Source organism: Carlito syrichta, unplaced genomic scaffold, assembly GCF_000164805.1.
Source record: "Carlito syrichta isolate Samal-C Ts95f unplaced genomic scaffold, Tarsius_syrichta-2.0.1 Scaffold309239, whole genome shotgun sequence".
NCBI lineage: Eukaryota > Metazoa > Chordata > Mammalia > Primates > Tarsiidae > Carlito > Carlito syrichta.
In genome coordinates this window covers 291,139-307,744 of record NW_007253335.1, presented here as the reverse complement: position 1 = coordinate 307,744, position 16,606 = coordinate 291,139, and the positions used below count along the sequence as shown (strand labels likewise).

At 34.4% G+C, this 16,606-nt stretch overlaps 1 protein-coding gene across 6 annotated transcripts in view; it reads right to left on the bottom strand.

The window, feature by feature from the left end:
* Positions 1-16,606, bottom strand: part of RAP1GDS1 (Rap1 GTPase-GDP dissociation stimulator 1) — a 166,385-nt gene that overhangs the window by 54,963 nt on the left and 94,816 nt on the right. For 3 of the 6 annotated variants that reach the window (XM_008066995.1, XM_008066997.1, XM_008066996.1), the window contains exon 5: positions 3,905-4,051. The exons of the other annotated variants lie outside the window; for them this stretch is intronic. In XM_008066995.1, the coding sequence (XP_008065186.1) occupies positions 3,905-4,051 (147 nt within the window). The remainder of the gene's footprint in view (positions 1-3,904; positions 4,052-16,606) is intronic. 6 annotated transcript variants of the gene reach the window in all.

Here is a 16,606-nt window from a genome sequence, read left to right as displayed (position 1 = left end):
TGAATGTCAAATTGCCAACATGTTTTTCTATAGCTACAATTGTCAAATATTCACGCTATTTTGGAGGGCCACAACTCAAAGAATTTTTTTTTGCCACATGAAAAAAACAGGTATTATTTCCTAAAATGATTGAATTTGTGATTTTACTAAACAAAGAGTTACTTTTGTCTTATTTTATTGATTGATTGATTGATTTTAGAGTTGGAGTCTCACTCTGTCGCCCAGGTTGGAGTGCAGTGGTATGCTCAAGGCCACCCCAGCATCGACCTGTTGGGCTCAGATGATCCTTCTGCTTCAGACTTCCAAGTAGCCAGAAATACAGGCACACGCTGTCAGACCCAGCTAATTTTTAGATTTATTGTAGAGATGAGGTCTCACCAAGCTGCCCAGGCTGTTCTTGAACCTGTGGGCTCAGGCAATTCCCTCACTTCGGCCTCCCAAAGTGCTGGGATTACAGGCTTCAGCTACCGCACCCGGTCTTACTTTATTTAAATATGGTTTTATTTACATTATGTTAATAATACAACTTATCTGGTTAAGCAGTTATAACGCTTACTACTCAGACACTCCACACTTACCTGAGTATAAGAAGTTTTAGTTGCTTCACCAATGAAGAAAGAAAAGAATATATTTAGCTCATAGCTTTAAAGTATAGGGTCTTGAGTTGGTCCCAAACTTTTGAAACTGATATATTTTGAGTTATATACAGCTTCATCAAATGGCACAAAAATTCCTTTATTGAATAGTATTTTCATAACATATATGACTGAAATGTATTTGGGAAACTTTAATTCCTATTTAATAGATTTTTAAATTGTGTATGCTCAGCGTTTCACAGTATGGACAAGCAGCAACTTAATCAAGACATCCTGTTTCAGTCTGCTCTCAAACCATTTTTAGGACTAATAAACAATTTCAAAATGCTCTCTTCAGGGAAACTTATGTTGGTGGATATTTGTGGCTATTTTCAGTATTTTCTTATCAGCATATTTAAAAAATTTTATCTATAGAGCTAAAGAATAACTCCCTAACTATGGAGATGGCTAAAGTTGTTAGGTCCAAGGGTTGAGTTATTCTTTCTGCTGAAGTAGAGAGGAAATATTTATCACTCAAACATTCTACTCACACATTAGCAGAGGCTTGTATACTGAAATCCAATAGTAAACACATATAAAAAGAAACTTCATGTATCAGTGCTAATAAAAAGTTGCTTCTGAGTCTCATAAAGCTCTGATTTTTGTCTCAGTGGCTCATCTAGGTGGACATGATCAATACCAAATGATCTGAAGTTAGTAAAGAAAATCTAATATTTAAGTCTGTAAACAAAAATTTTAAAGAAAAGAATAAGCAAATAATGGACGCAACAATAAAGACAATTTAATATTATGACAAACAAAAAAATGACAATTTAGGTTAAAGCTCAGTAAGAAGAAAAAGAATCACTTCACAAATCATGATGCTCGTGACAGACAAAATGTAAAAAGGAAGCAAAGGAACGAAGATGACAGTTACAAGTTTGACATTTGTTCCTTAAAAATACTAAAGATTACGCCTATTTTATCAACAAGGTTTTGAAAGCTAAGTTCAAACTGTAGTTTTTGAAATAATGGAACAAAATGACCATCTGTTTAAGTATTCTGAGAAAAGTTAACACAGCTTTCTAAAATATCAGAGTTATTTCTTGGGAATACTCGAACATGTGAAAAAAGCCTACTTTAAAAAAAGAAATGTTTTGCATTTAGACTGTGCAGTCTGCATGATGCTAATCATGACCTTCTTAGCACACTTCTCTGCACTGTCCTATTAGAGGAAATCTATCACTGTCTGCTTTGAGTTAGAAGTAGTGATGCTTCTGAAAACCATGTAGCCATTTGATACACTTTTATACAGATTTTTGAACAGCTTCCTCAAAGAACTAACAATTAGTTTAGAAACACAACAAGACTAATTTTATTATATCCGAAGCTGTTACATTAACTTCATGACTAGTTTCTTTTATTTATCTTCTTAAAACCTCCTCTCACTCAGTACTTTCTATATTTTCTCAAATATCCAAGCCCAAAAGAGCTAAATGGAAGCAACATAAAAAACTGACCAATGATTTTTTAATGCAGTTCAGGTACCTATGTATTATGGTCAAATTTTAATTACTTAGGAAACAGCCATTCATTTTGTGGATTACCCAGACTCTATTCTTTGTTTCTTCCATTTATATTTAGGACATTTCTCTTAAAAATGATTCCACCAGAGGGGAAGAAAGAAGTAATTTAACTTACAAAGACTACGATTTATTATTAACTCAAGTTTAATAGATGAGTCAACAGATCAATTAAAAAAGTTTAATAGATCAATAAAAACCACCTTCTGTTTTGAATAATTTTAATTCAGAGGTTTAAAATGAGTAAACTTTGCACAGTATGAAACCTGCAGACTCTTTCTGTTTAGCTTCTACAGTGTTATAAAAGCAAATGTGGCCAGGGACGGTGGCTCACACCTGTAATCCCAGCACTTTGGGAGGCTGAGGTAGGAGGTCTCAGGAGTTTGAGACCAGCTTGGGCAACATAGTAAGACCTCATCTCTACAAAAAATAAATTTAGCTATGCATGGTGGCAGGTGCCTATAGTCGTTGCTACTATAGGAGGTTGAGATATGCTGATCATTTGGGCCCAGGAGATAGAAGTGAGTAATTGGTCACTGCATTCCAGCATGGGTGACAGAGGGAGACCCTGTGTTTAAAAAAAAAAAAAGCAAACACAATCCAACATTTACACATCAGATAACATAATAAAGAGCTAGGTTTTCAGTTTCCTCTCTTTCCCAAATCAAAAAATTTGGCAGTATTTGGCTAAATGATCATACATAAACCAGCTAGCAAAGAGTAGTGGCTCTCCCCTTCCAATGGGACAAGGGCTCTTCAATTTGCCACAGTTAGCTGTTGTCACTAACACCATGGACCAAATGTCAGTAGTCATTCATTGTCAAGGTTTAACTGTTGTTTTTTGAATTACTGAGAATATTTCTGTGAACCTACAACTACCAAAAGAGAAAAAATGAAAAATATGCTGAAAGGGTCATGTTTCTAGAACACATTAAAGGGTAATATTACATGTTCAATATGCAAATAAAACGTCTCTGTCGAAAGACTGCAACTTAAAATGCCATTATGAAACAAACCACAGAAAGACATTTGTGATACACAGAAGAAACATAACAAAATTTGAGTGTTTGGTTCACACAGTGATTCATATAAGATTATAAAGAAATAAATGATTGGTTTGTGACACAAAAGTATTGTGAAGTCTTCGTATCACTGATTTATGTTCATTTAATTAACCATCATATCTGAAAATTGTTAATATGTTGTCATTTTCTGCTAGGTTCTAGAAATATTTTACAGATAAAAAATGTGTTTATAAGAATTTATGAAATTTCTAAAATGTTATCTACAGTTGCTCTAAGCTTTATGTTTCTAAAGTCTAATTTTATTAAAGAATTATTTTATTCTTCTAAGTAAACCTAGCATCTAGATAAAATGATTTTATGTATATAGAGTGTTCATGCTTTAAAGCTACTCCTGGTATTAATATTGTTTCTTCTTAAAATATTCATAGCAGAATGTTTAAACCATATGACGAGAGAGAGAGAGAGAGAGAGAGAGAGAGAGAGAGAATGTGTGTGTGTGTGTACTGATTAACACTGGCAACCCTTCAAAAATTAGTCCCATTTAATAAATTAACCATTTTGTATTTCTGAAACATTGAAATTTAATGTTGGCTAATTATTAATTTTATATCCCACTTATAAATTCTTTGTTCACCATTTTCAAATATTTTGTTTTATGCTATATTAAAGATGATTTTTAATTTTTCCCCCAGAGATAAAGCAAGTTTGCAGTTTTGTTTACCATTCTCATTGCTATAGTTCATCAGCATGCCACAAAAGACAGTCAAGAGCTTCTCATTGGCGGGATCTGTTATACTGCACAGTGACCTTAAATGGTCAATTACAATCTGTGCACCACCTGCTTGGTCAACTGCACTTCTGCCCTCATCTGTAAAACAAAGAGTTAAATTAAAAATAAAAGAAAAAATAAATGTACCTTATAATTTCAAATACAAAACATAACAGTGTCATTCCTTATTTAGTGAATAAGTAGAAAATAAACCTAAGCAGGGTATTAAATATGTCTTTTTGGAAAAACAAAAGAAATAAACATGAAAATGGGAGTGGAATGGGGAAAAGAGATAATCATTTTTTAAGCAAAAAAAGATAAGAGCTTAAAAACCTCTGTGTCCTAGGAGTTTATGATGTGAAGTTTTCACCCCCTTTTTCACAAATGACGATTCTATGTGAGAGAAAACAACAGAAACTAAGTTATATTCTATTGTTATAAGTTTTCTGTTCCTCAGGTTGGAAATCACTAAGTTTATCACTTTCTATCAGGGGCTTTCAAAGTCAGCTATTATCAAAGAAAACCATGTAGGACACACTATAATTGTAGATCACAATACGTAATTCCTAAATATTGGTACTAGAGTCTTTTTAATGGCATTTTTTTGTAATCCAAAAATATATTCCCTTTTTTCATTCTTAATTTGTGTTTCTTTTTTCCTTATGCCTTCTATACTAGAGCATACCAATATACTTCAACATTACAACCAGTGGTCAAATGACAGTCACACATACATACAGTCAAACATACAATCCCTTATGTGAACATCTACACTGCGGATGTCATTTAACTGTTGAAACATATGAACCATTTTAGAATGCTTTCTGACCTTTGGAATGGAAAGAAGATGAATACTTGTCTTTATAAATTGGACTTCTTTATATAAAGCATTACAGCTTCTAGAACAGTGCTGTCCCATAGAAATATGAGAGCCACAAATGTGAGCCATATGTGTAAATAAAATTTATTAGCACCCACATTTAAAAAATAAAAAGAAACAGGCAAAAAAAGAAATTAAAAACAGGTGGAAAATCAATTTTAGTAAAATTTTATTCAATTCAAGATGTTTAAAATATCATTTGAATGTGCAAATATACAAATTAATGAAATATTTTATATTTTCTTCATAATAAATATTTAAAGTCCAAGTATATTTTACTGTTGCAGTGACATCTCAATTCATACTAGCCATATTTCAACTGCTCAAGTCAGCTGACTAGTGGTTGCCACTAGTTCAGCTATAACAAAAAAATGGCTCAAAAGGAATTGCAGCTATTAAGTCAGCTAGTAAATTACAGATTTTCATTTTCCTAATAAAAGGACTGAAACTAAGGTCATGTCTGTAACTTTTGAGAGACAATACAACTTAAAATATGTCATTTCTTATGGTATACACAGACATAGACCTTACAAAGCAGAACCTCAAAAATACTACCTTCATAATTTAGTAAGGAACTCCATACTAAAATAAAACAAAATTGTTTTGTCCATTTAGTTTCATACCATGTCCACTTAGTTTTACTGTATTGTTACATGGATGGAGAACATTCATAATAACAATGGCCAAATCTCATTTAGAAGCCAAATTGCCAAATTTTTATTTTCATAACATAAATGTAAATTATCTAAATTACTGGTCAATTTTGTACGTGGGTAGTGTTTTAGAAAAATGAACATAGGATTACAAATCTAAATGTTCAGGTCTTCAATAATCTGAACGTACAGTATATCCCATCCCTAAGTTGCAAAGCTCATGTGTATTTGATTCTAACTACTAAGTAAATAAGGGCTTTCAAAATGTAAATAATGCATGCTTAGGACTTGGAAGAAGAAAACTTCGAGAACAGCTAAACTAAGCCTTTTTCATGTACCAAGAAACCAAGGCTTAGAAATTATCTAGAGCCTGTCTGCAGTGAATTTTTAAAGAAAGTTGGCTTCCTGGCAACACAAAGCTGGCCAACAGTCAGAAAGTCAACACATTTAAGTACAAACTTGTTCAACAAACTTAATGTAATAAATAGAAATCATAACTGTCATAAAAAGCAAATTACCTATTTGCGTTTCAGAGCCACAGTGCTTTTCCTCCCTTCCTTTCCCTTTTTCTCCTTCCCTTCCTTATTAGAATTTCCTGTAGCACAGGTTTTTACTCATGTGTTAGACAGTTGGCTGCAGAGCATAAATTTAATATTTATACTAGAAATTATGTTACTAACAAATTTGAGAAGAAAAGCAAAGCACATATTACAATAATAGTTATCTGGGTTCAAAAAACACTAAGAACCACTACAAGAACGTTTGCAGTTTCTCTCTCTGGTCAAATTAGCCAGGGAGATAAAGTAAAATCATTTTATTAAAATATGTAATACAATTTAAGAATTCAAAGGAAAAAATGATAATGCTGTGTTTCTTCACCTTAGCAAAACCAGTGATAAAATAAGTCTCTGAGGGCATCTTACAAATATTTTTTCTCTATTTCCGTTAATACTTGGATTACAAGTCATTTAAATACATAATGGAACAGCTGTCACTGCATAAGTCCATATAAATCGGTTTTCCATAGTCAAGGTAGCTCTATACACTTTTAGGTTACATTACTAGGTAAGAAATACTTAGAAATACTTTTCACCAGTATCCTTTTCCTAAATTTTTATATTCTGAATGTAAGTTCACTTTTAACTCTTCTCATAAGTAACATCAATTTTTGAAGCCTTCTATGCTGTCACCTCTAGAAAGAGGATTTACATATAATTTTCTACAATTATGAGGTAAGTTTACAGCACAAGTATCATCTTTCTTCACAAGAACAGGGCTTTAAATCTAAAGAAATACTGCACTTCCATTATACTTCTATAGCTGAATGCAAGAAACAATAAAATTTGTGTCATGGTTATTACGTTTCACAAATGAGGGGGGAAAATGTTGAGAAAAATACCTCAATAATAACCACTGAATATAACTACTATGGCATATGTTACAGTATATCCCAATTTCATATTTACTTGCCTGTCTCCCCAAATAGGCCTTCCTTGTGGACAGCAAAAGCCTAGTATGCAGTACGCAATCAACATTTTTTTTGTGTTCAACATTTTTTGAATGAATGAGGCATTTAGCTAGATTTTAGTAAATTACCATTCAACTTGAAGATAAATGTGTGTGTGAGAGAAAAAGAGAGACTACTAGAATATAAGTTAAAATAATTTACTTGCTTTTCTTTATGTTTTCATTACCACAATATGGCTTTACATTGATTGCTTTTTCATCCTTTGAATGGAATCAAATAAAAAATGAAACCATATATTTATTATTTCACGCTTAGCTCTTAATACTCAACATGTTTGTGAAATCCACCTTTTAATGTCTGCTTGCTATATAATATTCATTGTATAAACACACCATGATTATCTATCTATTCTTTTACTGATTGTTACTGAGGTTGTTCCTAGGTTTAGGTTATTACTTTCAACATACAATGATGCTGGATCACAGAGTCTGCAAGTCTTCCACCTTCTAGATAATAACCAAAGTCAGTGTACACTTCCTCCAGCAATGTGTGAGACTTGTGTTGCTCCAACCCTTCGCTACCACCTGAGATTATTCAATTTTAAGGTTTAGGGATTATGATTCTATTCCAGAATACACAAGAACAGATCTTGACTGACAATCCACTTTTCTGTACATTCTACTGAGCACAAAGCATGAATATGAAAAAATAAAACAAAAGTGCAATAGTACAAGTTGAAGAGGGAAGAAGGAAAAGGCAGAAATAAATGGACAGATATACAGGTATTAGAAATAAAAGAAAGGAAAGGAAAAGAAGAAAAGTAAAGACAAGAAAAGAAGGCAAGTAGTTAGTAGACACTGGCTATCAAGCCTATGGAAACTAGATAGGAACCAATTTATCATTTCTACCATAACCAGGTTTGCAAAAAAAGAAGTCAGAAGGCTCAAATCTTTGAGAAAGACTGAAGAGAAAAACTGGGGGGGAGGGGGCAAGCCTGGAGTTGAAGGAAGTGCTTTGAAAATATGACCTGGGGAAAACCCCTCGGGTCCCCTCCCACCTTGCGAACTTTTCTGTCCTTTCAATAAATCCTGCTTTCAAAAAAAGGAAGGGAGAGAGGGAGGGAGGGAGAAAATATGATCTGGATTTAAAAAATCTTAGTGTCATCATTTCCCATCTGTGTAAATTTGAACATTTCATAAACTAAAGTCTCTAACTTTCCATTTCACCAGTTATAAAAATGAGGATAACAATTTCTTTACCTCCTGGGATATGGCAGGAATTAAATAAGATAAAATATACAGAAGTCCCTAATACAGTCAGTGACTGGTATGTAGTAAGAACTCAACAGTCAGTTCTTTCCCCTTCTCATTCTAAATAATAGTCAATTTTACTTAATTTGACTACTCATAAGGTTAAAGGGGGTCCCCAGAATGAAACCTTGTTATGTGAAAGATGCCCATACTGTGCAATAGTAAATCTTAATTAACTTTTCAAAATACCAACTTTTTTTTACAATTTAAGAACCTATAATTTTTCATGCTACCTTCCACTTTTAAACACCACCATTTTCTTATTCTCAGAATTCCTTGTATAAAATACAAATAATGAATTATGCCTATATTCACATCTGATATTAGGTTTCCCTCCACCCTCTGGTTATTTGTAAAATAACAGAATCTTTGTTTCTTATGCATTCATCTGCTCAAATGACTTATTTCCCACTAGAAGTTTATAATCCTTTGTGACATCAGGAATGATTATTGTAGTGATGATGATGCAGTGCCACAGAAAATTAGGACAACACAATGGAAATAAACATTAAGAGCTGATCATACTAATATATAGTTCTCATCTAATTTTATCAAAAATTAAAATGGAAAAACATGAAAAAAGTACTTGGGTGAGGAGATGCTGCTGAATAAATTATCTTTTCAAATAAATTTTAGCAAATACAGAGTTCATCTCTAACATTCCATAGTATTATGGGTTTGTGCACTGCCTCACTCTGTTTTCTACAAAGGCATCCTGTATCTATTGGTCTGCAAGTGTGAGTTAATAACTCTGGCTATGCACAAGCTGCAACACGCACTACAGAGTTTGACACCATAAACCTTAGGTGTTGGACATAAAGACATTGTATAGCACATAGCTACACATGCTTTGTAAGGTTACTGACAGCTAAAATGAATGCCAAGACACTGAGAAGCTAGAAACAAATAACTTTTACTGTGAATGCACTTTAACATTGTGATTAGTGAATTAAGAAGATAAATTATGAAGTATACCTGCCTTATATTTCAACTCAGGCTTTGCTTAAAGAAATTACGATAATTAAATATCAGCATTCAAGACTGAAATGTTCCCTCATTACAAACTTTAAAAATATATATATTGCCTATGCCAATAAGTTCAGCTAGATCATAGCACTTTCTTAGCATCAATTGAAGATTCTATTTTTTAAGATTCAGTTGTAAAAAGTAAATTGGTACCTTCTCCCAAAAATCTTTTTGGGGTATGCATGAGTTTAATAAATATTAAGACCAATTTACATCTTACTATAGAGTTAAACGAGTAACAGAAATTACTAAGTTTGAAGGATGGCAGTTAAGAAACAACTTGCTGAAACTCTATCCCTTTGTGAAATTTTTACAACTGACTAAAATCAGTCAGAACTAATATTGTTGACTGGAGTTTGCTCAGAGCATGCTGCTGACGTCACAGTTAGTATGTGATGTCATACTAACTCTCCCTTGAATTTGTACATGGGACCCATGAGGAGGCACAAAGAGATAACTGCACATGCCTGAGGACTTTCTAAACCTTCCCTTTCCTTCCACCAATTGTCCACTAATCCCAAAATCCACTTCCTAAAACTTCTCTAATAAAATTATGGCCTTAAAGCCTGCACAGGGGGACAGATTTGAGCTGAACTCCTATCTCCTTGTTAGTCTACATACAATATAAAAGCTTTTATTTTCTCAAAAACTTGGTGTCGTAGTTTTGGCTTCTATTCTAGCGTTAGACAGCGAGTTTCTTTTTTTCTTCTTTTTTTTTCTGATAACAGTTGCAGTCAAAATTTACACTAAGCAGAGGGAATCTGATTGACAAATTTATTTCACATATAGTTGGTTAAGGGCTTAAAGCGGAGCAGTACAACATAATTTTCCTATCTATAGCATAACTCATAGATGTCACAAATCCATTTATTGAGTTCCATTTTAAGAGTGGAAAAATCTTCTAAGACTCAGAGAGAATATACTTTAAAAACAATATTTAGAAGCACAACTTTGCAAAATTACAGGCTTATAAGCATGAACAAGCACTTAATTGTACCGCACAATCTTTTGACATCACTGTCACATTACCCATAAGGACCTGTCCAAATATTCACATCTTTCTACAGTTCCCTTCCTTTCCCCAATTCTGCATTAACAGAAATCACGCTTCCTACTTACAGAGAAAACAGAATATACAGATATGCATCAGGTATAATCTCACCTTTTCACTCTTTCCACTACTGGACATAGAAATATATGCATTTTTCCTATCACTTTAGGTACCTCATACTGTAATTCAAGTTCAGTTAAAGCTAAGAGTAAAGAAAAATTTTTTTTACATGACTGAAATATATTTATTTTTTAATGTGAGAATTATAGAAAGATAAATAATTATTGGTTATAAAATATTTTTCCACTTTTAAATTTTTATTTTAAAGATGGGTACAATTCAGGGTTTGGTATACAAATGGTCATTGTGCAGGTATTTTCAACAGAAAGTAAGACTTTTCAAGTATAGAAAGTTGTAGACATGTCATAAGCTAGGTCTCTGAATCTAAATTTCTTTGCTGCCTAAAATTTGAAATGTTAACTTAAGAATTTCAATAAGGTAAGGTAAATGATTTTAATATTAGAAAAAGTCTAATATCACTGAGGTAATGACTCATGACAAAATAACTAAACCGAGGATTTTGGTAAGTTTGACCATAAGAAAGCTTCTCAGTGTCTGTTAATGTCAGTTTCCTGGTCTTGAAAAGGCGGGAGCAGGAGTAGATGACTGTGGAGCTTCTTTTCAGCTCTGATGCTGTCGGTCATTTCTACATCCACTGTGTCTACTGCCATGGTGTGCACACAGGCTGTACTTAATATATGTTGTGTGGAGCTTTCTTTCATGGACAAAAAACCCTTTGCATCCTGTTTTGGTTTCCAAATAATTATTTATTTTAATTCAGGTACTTATTTTTCCCAAGTAATTATTACTAGAAACCACTAAACTTGTGGCAAATGAATCAGACATTCTTTTCTCAAGATTAGTTGGAAAGCTTAATTTGGAATTTTTTCCTGCTCAGTTCTGAACAATTATACTGTTCAGAAATAATTTTGATGTGTTTTTAGTGAACGGAATCAATGTTTAAGTCTAAACAATTATAACTTAAGTCTTAGTTCACTGGTGTTTGTAAAACATGACAGACAGCACTGTAAAGCTGCCATGATACAATTTATTTTAATCAAGTTCCTTCAATTTCCATTGCTATGCCACTTTTTAGCATCTAAGAACAGTTTATTATGATAGATTTTGAACATGTAGAATATATTCTGAACAAGGATTTCAAAGCAATAGGCAACACAAAATACACACATTTTAAATGTCGGAACACAAATATCACTTTTTTTTAGTCAATACCAATCAATTTTAGAACTGAGACTAAATTCCTATTTCACACTTCAAAGAATCCATTAGTTCTCAGCATATTCTAGTCATACATTATAAAATTCCGATGTCTTAGAAAAATAAATGAAAACTATCACTGAAGATCCCAAAATTATCCCATCACAAGTTAAGGAAATGACTAAATTACTTAATTTTACCAGAATTCTGATGTTCCAAATTAGTGGCAAATAGAATGGAGTTTGTAAATAATTTCATTAAAATGTGGTTTTTAAAAACTGTTAGCTGCATCTTCAAATTTACCTGAACTGAAAATAAATCAACCATCAAGAGTCTTCCTAAAAAAATCAGTAAATTAATTGCCTGGTTTTTCAGATTCGCTAATTTACTATCTTTATCTATATGAGATGTTACTGATATGAGTATATTTTTGAGACACAGATGCCATTTTTACTAACTATGGGTTAAATTATGTCCCCCACCCAAATAGATGTCCTAACCCCCAGTCCCTCAGAATGTGGCCTAATTTGCACATATGGTCATTGCAGAAAGTTAGTTAAGATGAGGACATGCTAGAGTAGGGTAGGGTAGGTCCTTAATCAAATATGCCTGGTCTTTATAAGAAGAGGAAAGAGATGTAGAGATGAGAATGCCATGTGAAGACACAGGAAGAAGATAGTCATGTGAAGACAAAGGCAGAGAACAGAGTTATGCTACCATAAGCCAAGGAACACATGGGGCCACAAGAAGCTAGGAAGAGCTTTCTCCTATACAGCTGTACAGGTTTCAGAGGGAGCATGGCCCTGCTAACACCTTGATTTCAGACTTAGAACTTCCAGAACTGTGAAACAATAAATTTCTCTTATTTAAAATCATCCAGTTTGTGGTACTTTGTGAGTTTTATGTTTTTTTGAGCTACAGTCCCACTCTGTTGCCCAGGCTGCTGGGCTCAGATAGCCTTTGGCTTCAGACTTCAAAATAGCTGGAACAGGCGTGTGCCACCACGCCCAGCTAATTTTTTGACTTATTGTAGAGATGAGGTCTCACCAAGTTGCCTGGGCTGGTCTCAAATCCATGGGCTTAGGCAATCCTCTTGCCTCCACCTCCCAAAGTGCTGTGATTACAGGTGTGAGCCACCACACCAGATAGTTTGTGGTACTTTGTTATAGCAGCCCTAGGAAACTAATACACTACTCCATACACACATTGTGAAATAAGTCAAGCTTCATCTTTTTTTTTTTTTTTAAAGTAAGTATTGTTTAGAAATGGATTTTTGGTCCATAGGCTAACAGTAATAGTGATGGATGCCCTGCATGGTACTTGTCAACAGCATTTTATCACTGGGAGAGGAGCAAGAGAATGGAGAGAATGGTTAAAGGCTGAAGAGAAAGCAGAGACACTGAGAAAAGTCCTCTAGAACCTGCAAGTAGGCACAAGGTAAAAGAGCAGACCACTAGAAAAGGAATTTGAAGAATGCACTATACTGAAGTAGGATCCACAACAACAAAATGTGAATCCAGCTCAGCTCCAGAATAGAGTGGCTTGACCCCCAGCCCATGTTAGTAGCCTAAAAGAAATTGTGCTGATTCCCAGAGACTGACTAGCTTTAATCTTAATCTCTACCATTTTTCTAGAAATGTCCAGCATTCAATACAAAATTAAGAGAGGCATTTTTACTTAAAGCCCACTGTCAAAAGATGAATCAATCAATAGAACCAGACTCACTGGTGATCCAGATGTTATAACTACCATACAGGAACTTTCAAATAACTGTGATTATTAAAGGATCTAGTGCAAAAAACGAATAGCACACATAATACACATGAGCAGATATAAAATTTTGCAGGAAAATGTAGACTGCAAGAAAGAGTTAAAGGCCAGGTGCAGTGATTCATGCCTATAATCCCAGCACTTTGGGATGCCGAGGTAAGAGGACTGCCTGAGCCCACAGGTTTGAGACCAGCCTGGGCAACTTGGCGAAACCTCATCTCCACAATAAATCAAAAATGTAGCTGGACGTGGTGGTGCGTGCCTGTAGTTACAGCTACTTGGTAGGCTGAGGCAGAAGGATCACCTGAGCCCAGCAGGTTGAGGCTGTGGTGGCTGTGAGTGTGCTACTGCACTCCATCCAGCCTAGGCGATCAAGTGAGACTCCGACTCAAAAAAAAAAGAAAGGTAAGAGTTAAAGGGAAATACTAGAAATGAAAAACACAATCAAAGATAAAGAATTATTTCAATAGGATGAATAACAGAAAACCAAAGAAAGACATAGTGAATTTGTAGATCAATAGCAAAGATACAAAATAAAACATCAACAGACCAAACAAGTGGGAATGAGGGAACCCAGAGCACTCAAGAGCTAAAGCAAAATAGCAAATGGTCTAAAGTAAGTATATAGTAGTCTCCCTTATACATGGTTTCATTGTCTACAGTTTGTTACCTGTGGTCTGAAAACATTAAATAAAAAACTCCAGAAGCAAATAATTCATAAGTTTTAAATTGCACGCTGTTCTGAGTAGTAAAATAAAACCCCTGCAGTGTCCCACTTGGTCCCTGAGTCATCCCCTGTTCAATGTATCCATGCTGTAAGAGCTACCTGCCCATTAGTCATTTAGAAGCTGTCCTGGTTATCAGGTCAACTGCAGTGTTTGTGTTCAAGTAACCATTATTTTACTTAATTATAGTCCAAAGAGCAAGAATTGTGATATTGGCATATTGTTTATAATTGCTCTACTTTCTTATCGTTGTTCATCTCTTACTTTGTCTAACTTAATAATTAAACTTAATCATAAGTATGTATGTATAAGATATGGTATATAGAAGTTTAGTACTATCCTTGGTTTCAGGCATCTACTGGGGGGTCTTAGAATCCTTATCCTCCATAGAGAAGAGGGAAATACTGTAACTGGAATCCCAGAAGGTAAAGTGTTAGGAAACAGAGTAGGAAAAACACTTTAAGAGTTAACGTTTGATAATTTTTCCAAAAATAATGAAAGACATCTTGCCACAAATCTATAAAATTTAGAGAATCTCAAGCAAAGCAAACAAAATAACTATACACACCATAACCAAGCTACTGAAAATGAGAAAGAGAGAAACAGAAAGAGAAACGATGAATAAATCTCTTAAAGGCAGCCATAGGGTGAGGAATTTATGACAGAAGATAAAAAATAAGAAATAAAGCAGACTTTTCAATCCTTTTGCAGTTCATTTAGCATGCTGACTGGGTGTTCACACAACCATGTATGAGATGTGCCACCTCTAAACCTTGTTACTACATGGGCATATTACCCCTCTGACAATTAAAAAAAAAAAAAGGCACACTTTTTGTCCAAAACTATGCAAGCTAGAAGACAAAGGAATGATAACTTTAAAGTTCAACCCAAAACTGAACACCAGTGAATATATATTTTAATAAGTAGGCTGAAAGTAAAAAATTTTCAAATAAAAGCTATAAGCAATAGTTGCAATAAACCTATAGTGCAAAAATGTTAATAAAAGTTTCTCAGGTAGAAGACATACAACATTAGATAAAAATGTGAATCTACCCAAAGAATGTAGTACTGAAAATCTTAAAAACAAAAGTAAATATAAAAAGATATTTTATATTTATTATTATATCATCCATTTCAAAAATATAATTGACAGCCAGGCTCGGTGGCTCAGCCTGTAATCCCGTGCCTTTGGGAGGCTGAGGTGAGTGGACTGCCTGAGCCCGCGGGTTTGAGACCTGCCTGGGCAGGCGAGACTTCATCTCTACAATAAAAATCAAAAAATTAGCCGGGCGTGGTAGCGCACACCTGTAATTCTGGCTACTCGGAAGGCTGAGGTGGAAGGATCGCCGGAGCCCAGCAGGCGAGGCTGCGGTGACCGGGAGTGGCCACTGCACTTCAGTCCGGGGGACAGAGTGAGATTCCAACTCAAAAAAAAAAAAAAAAAAAAATATATATATATATATAATTGACTGTCTGAAGTAAAAATAGGCCAGGTGTGATGGCTCACGCCTGTAATCCCAACACTCTGGGAGGCTGAAGTGAGAGGATTCAAGGTCAGGAATTTGAGGTTACAATGAGCTATGATCACAGCACTGCACTCCATTCTGGGCAACAGAGGGAAAACCTGTCTCAAATAAATTAAAAGAAAAAAAGTAAAAATAACATTAATGTATTTGGGGTTTCTAATATATGTAAAAATAAAAAAGGACACGAGAACAAAGGATGGGAGGAAGAAACTGGAAGCATACAGTTGCAAGGTTCTTCAACTGTATGAAATGTGATGCAATATTTGAATGTATGCTGTGATAAGCTTAAGATATATATTGCAAACCACAGGGCAACCACTAAAAAGGATAAGTAACCAATAACAAGCCTGGGCATGTAGGCTCACGCCTATAATCCCAGCACTTTGGGAGGTCAAGACGAGAGGACTGACAGAGCCCACTGGTTGAAAACAGCCTGAGCAACCTGGTGACACCTCATTTCTACAATAAATTAAAAAATTAGCCAGACACAATAGTGCATGCCTGTAGTTCCAGCTATTTGGAAGGCTGAAGCTGAATGATCACCTGAGATCAGCAGGTCGAGGTTGTGATGGCTGACAGCGTGCCCCCTGCACTCCTGGGTGACAGAATGAGACTACGATTCAAAAACAAAACAGAACAAAACAAAAAACAAGAATAAATGAGAAGAATCCAAAAGAAAGCAGGGGAAAAAAAAGGAAAAGAGGAACAAAGAATAGCTCAGATGATCATATAACAATTACATTGAGAAATATACCAGCCTTCTGAGAGAAAAAAATAAAACAAGTAGGAAGATGGTAGATTTCAAGTCAGTCACATAAAAATCATATAGCCTAATTTTCCTATTTAAAAGGTAGAGATACTCAGATTGGATAAAAAAGCAAGACCCAACTATGCTGTCTACAATTAGCCTACTTTAAATTTTAAAGTTCAGTATTTAAAATAAAAGTATAAGCTGGGTGCAGTGATT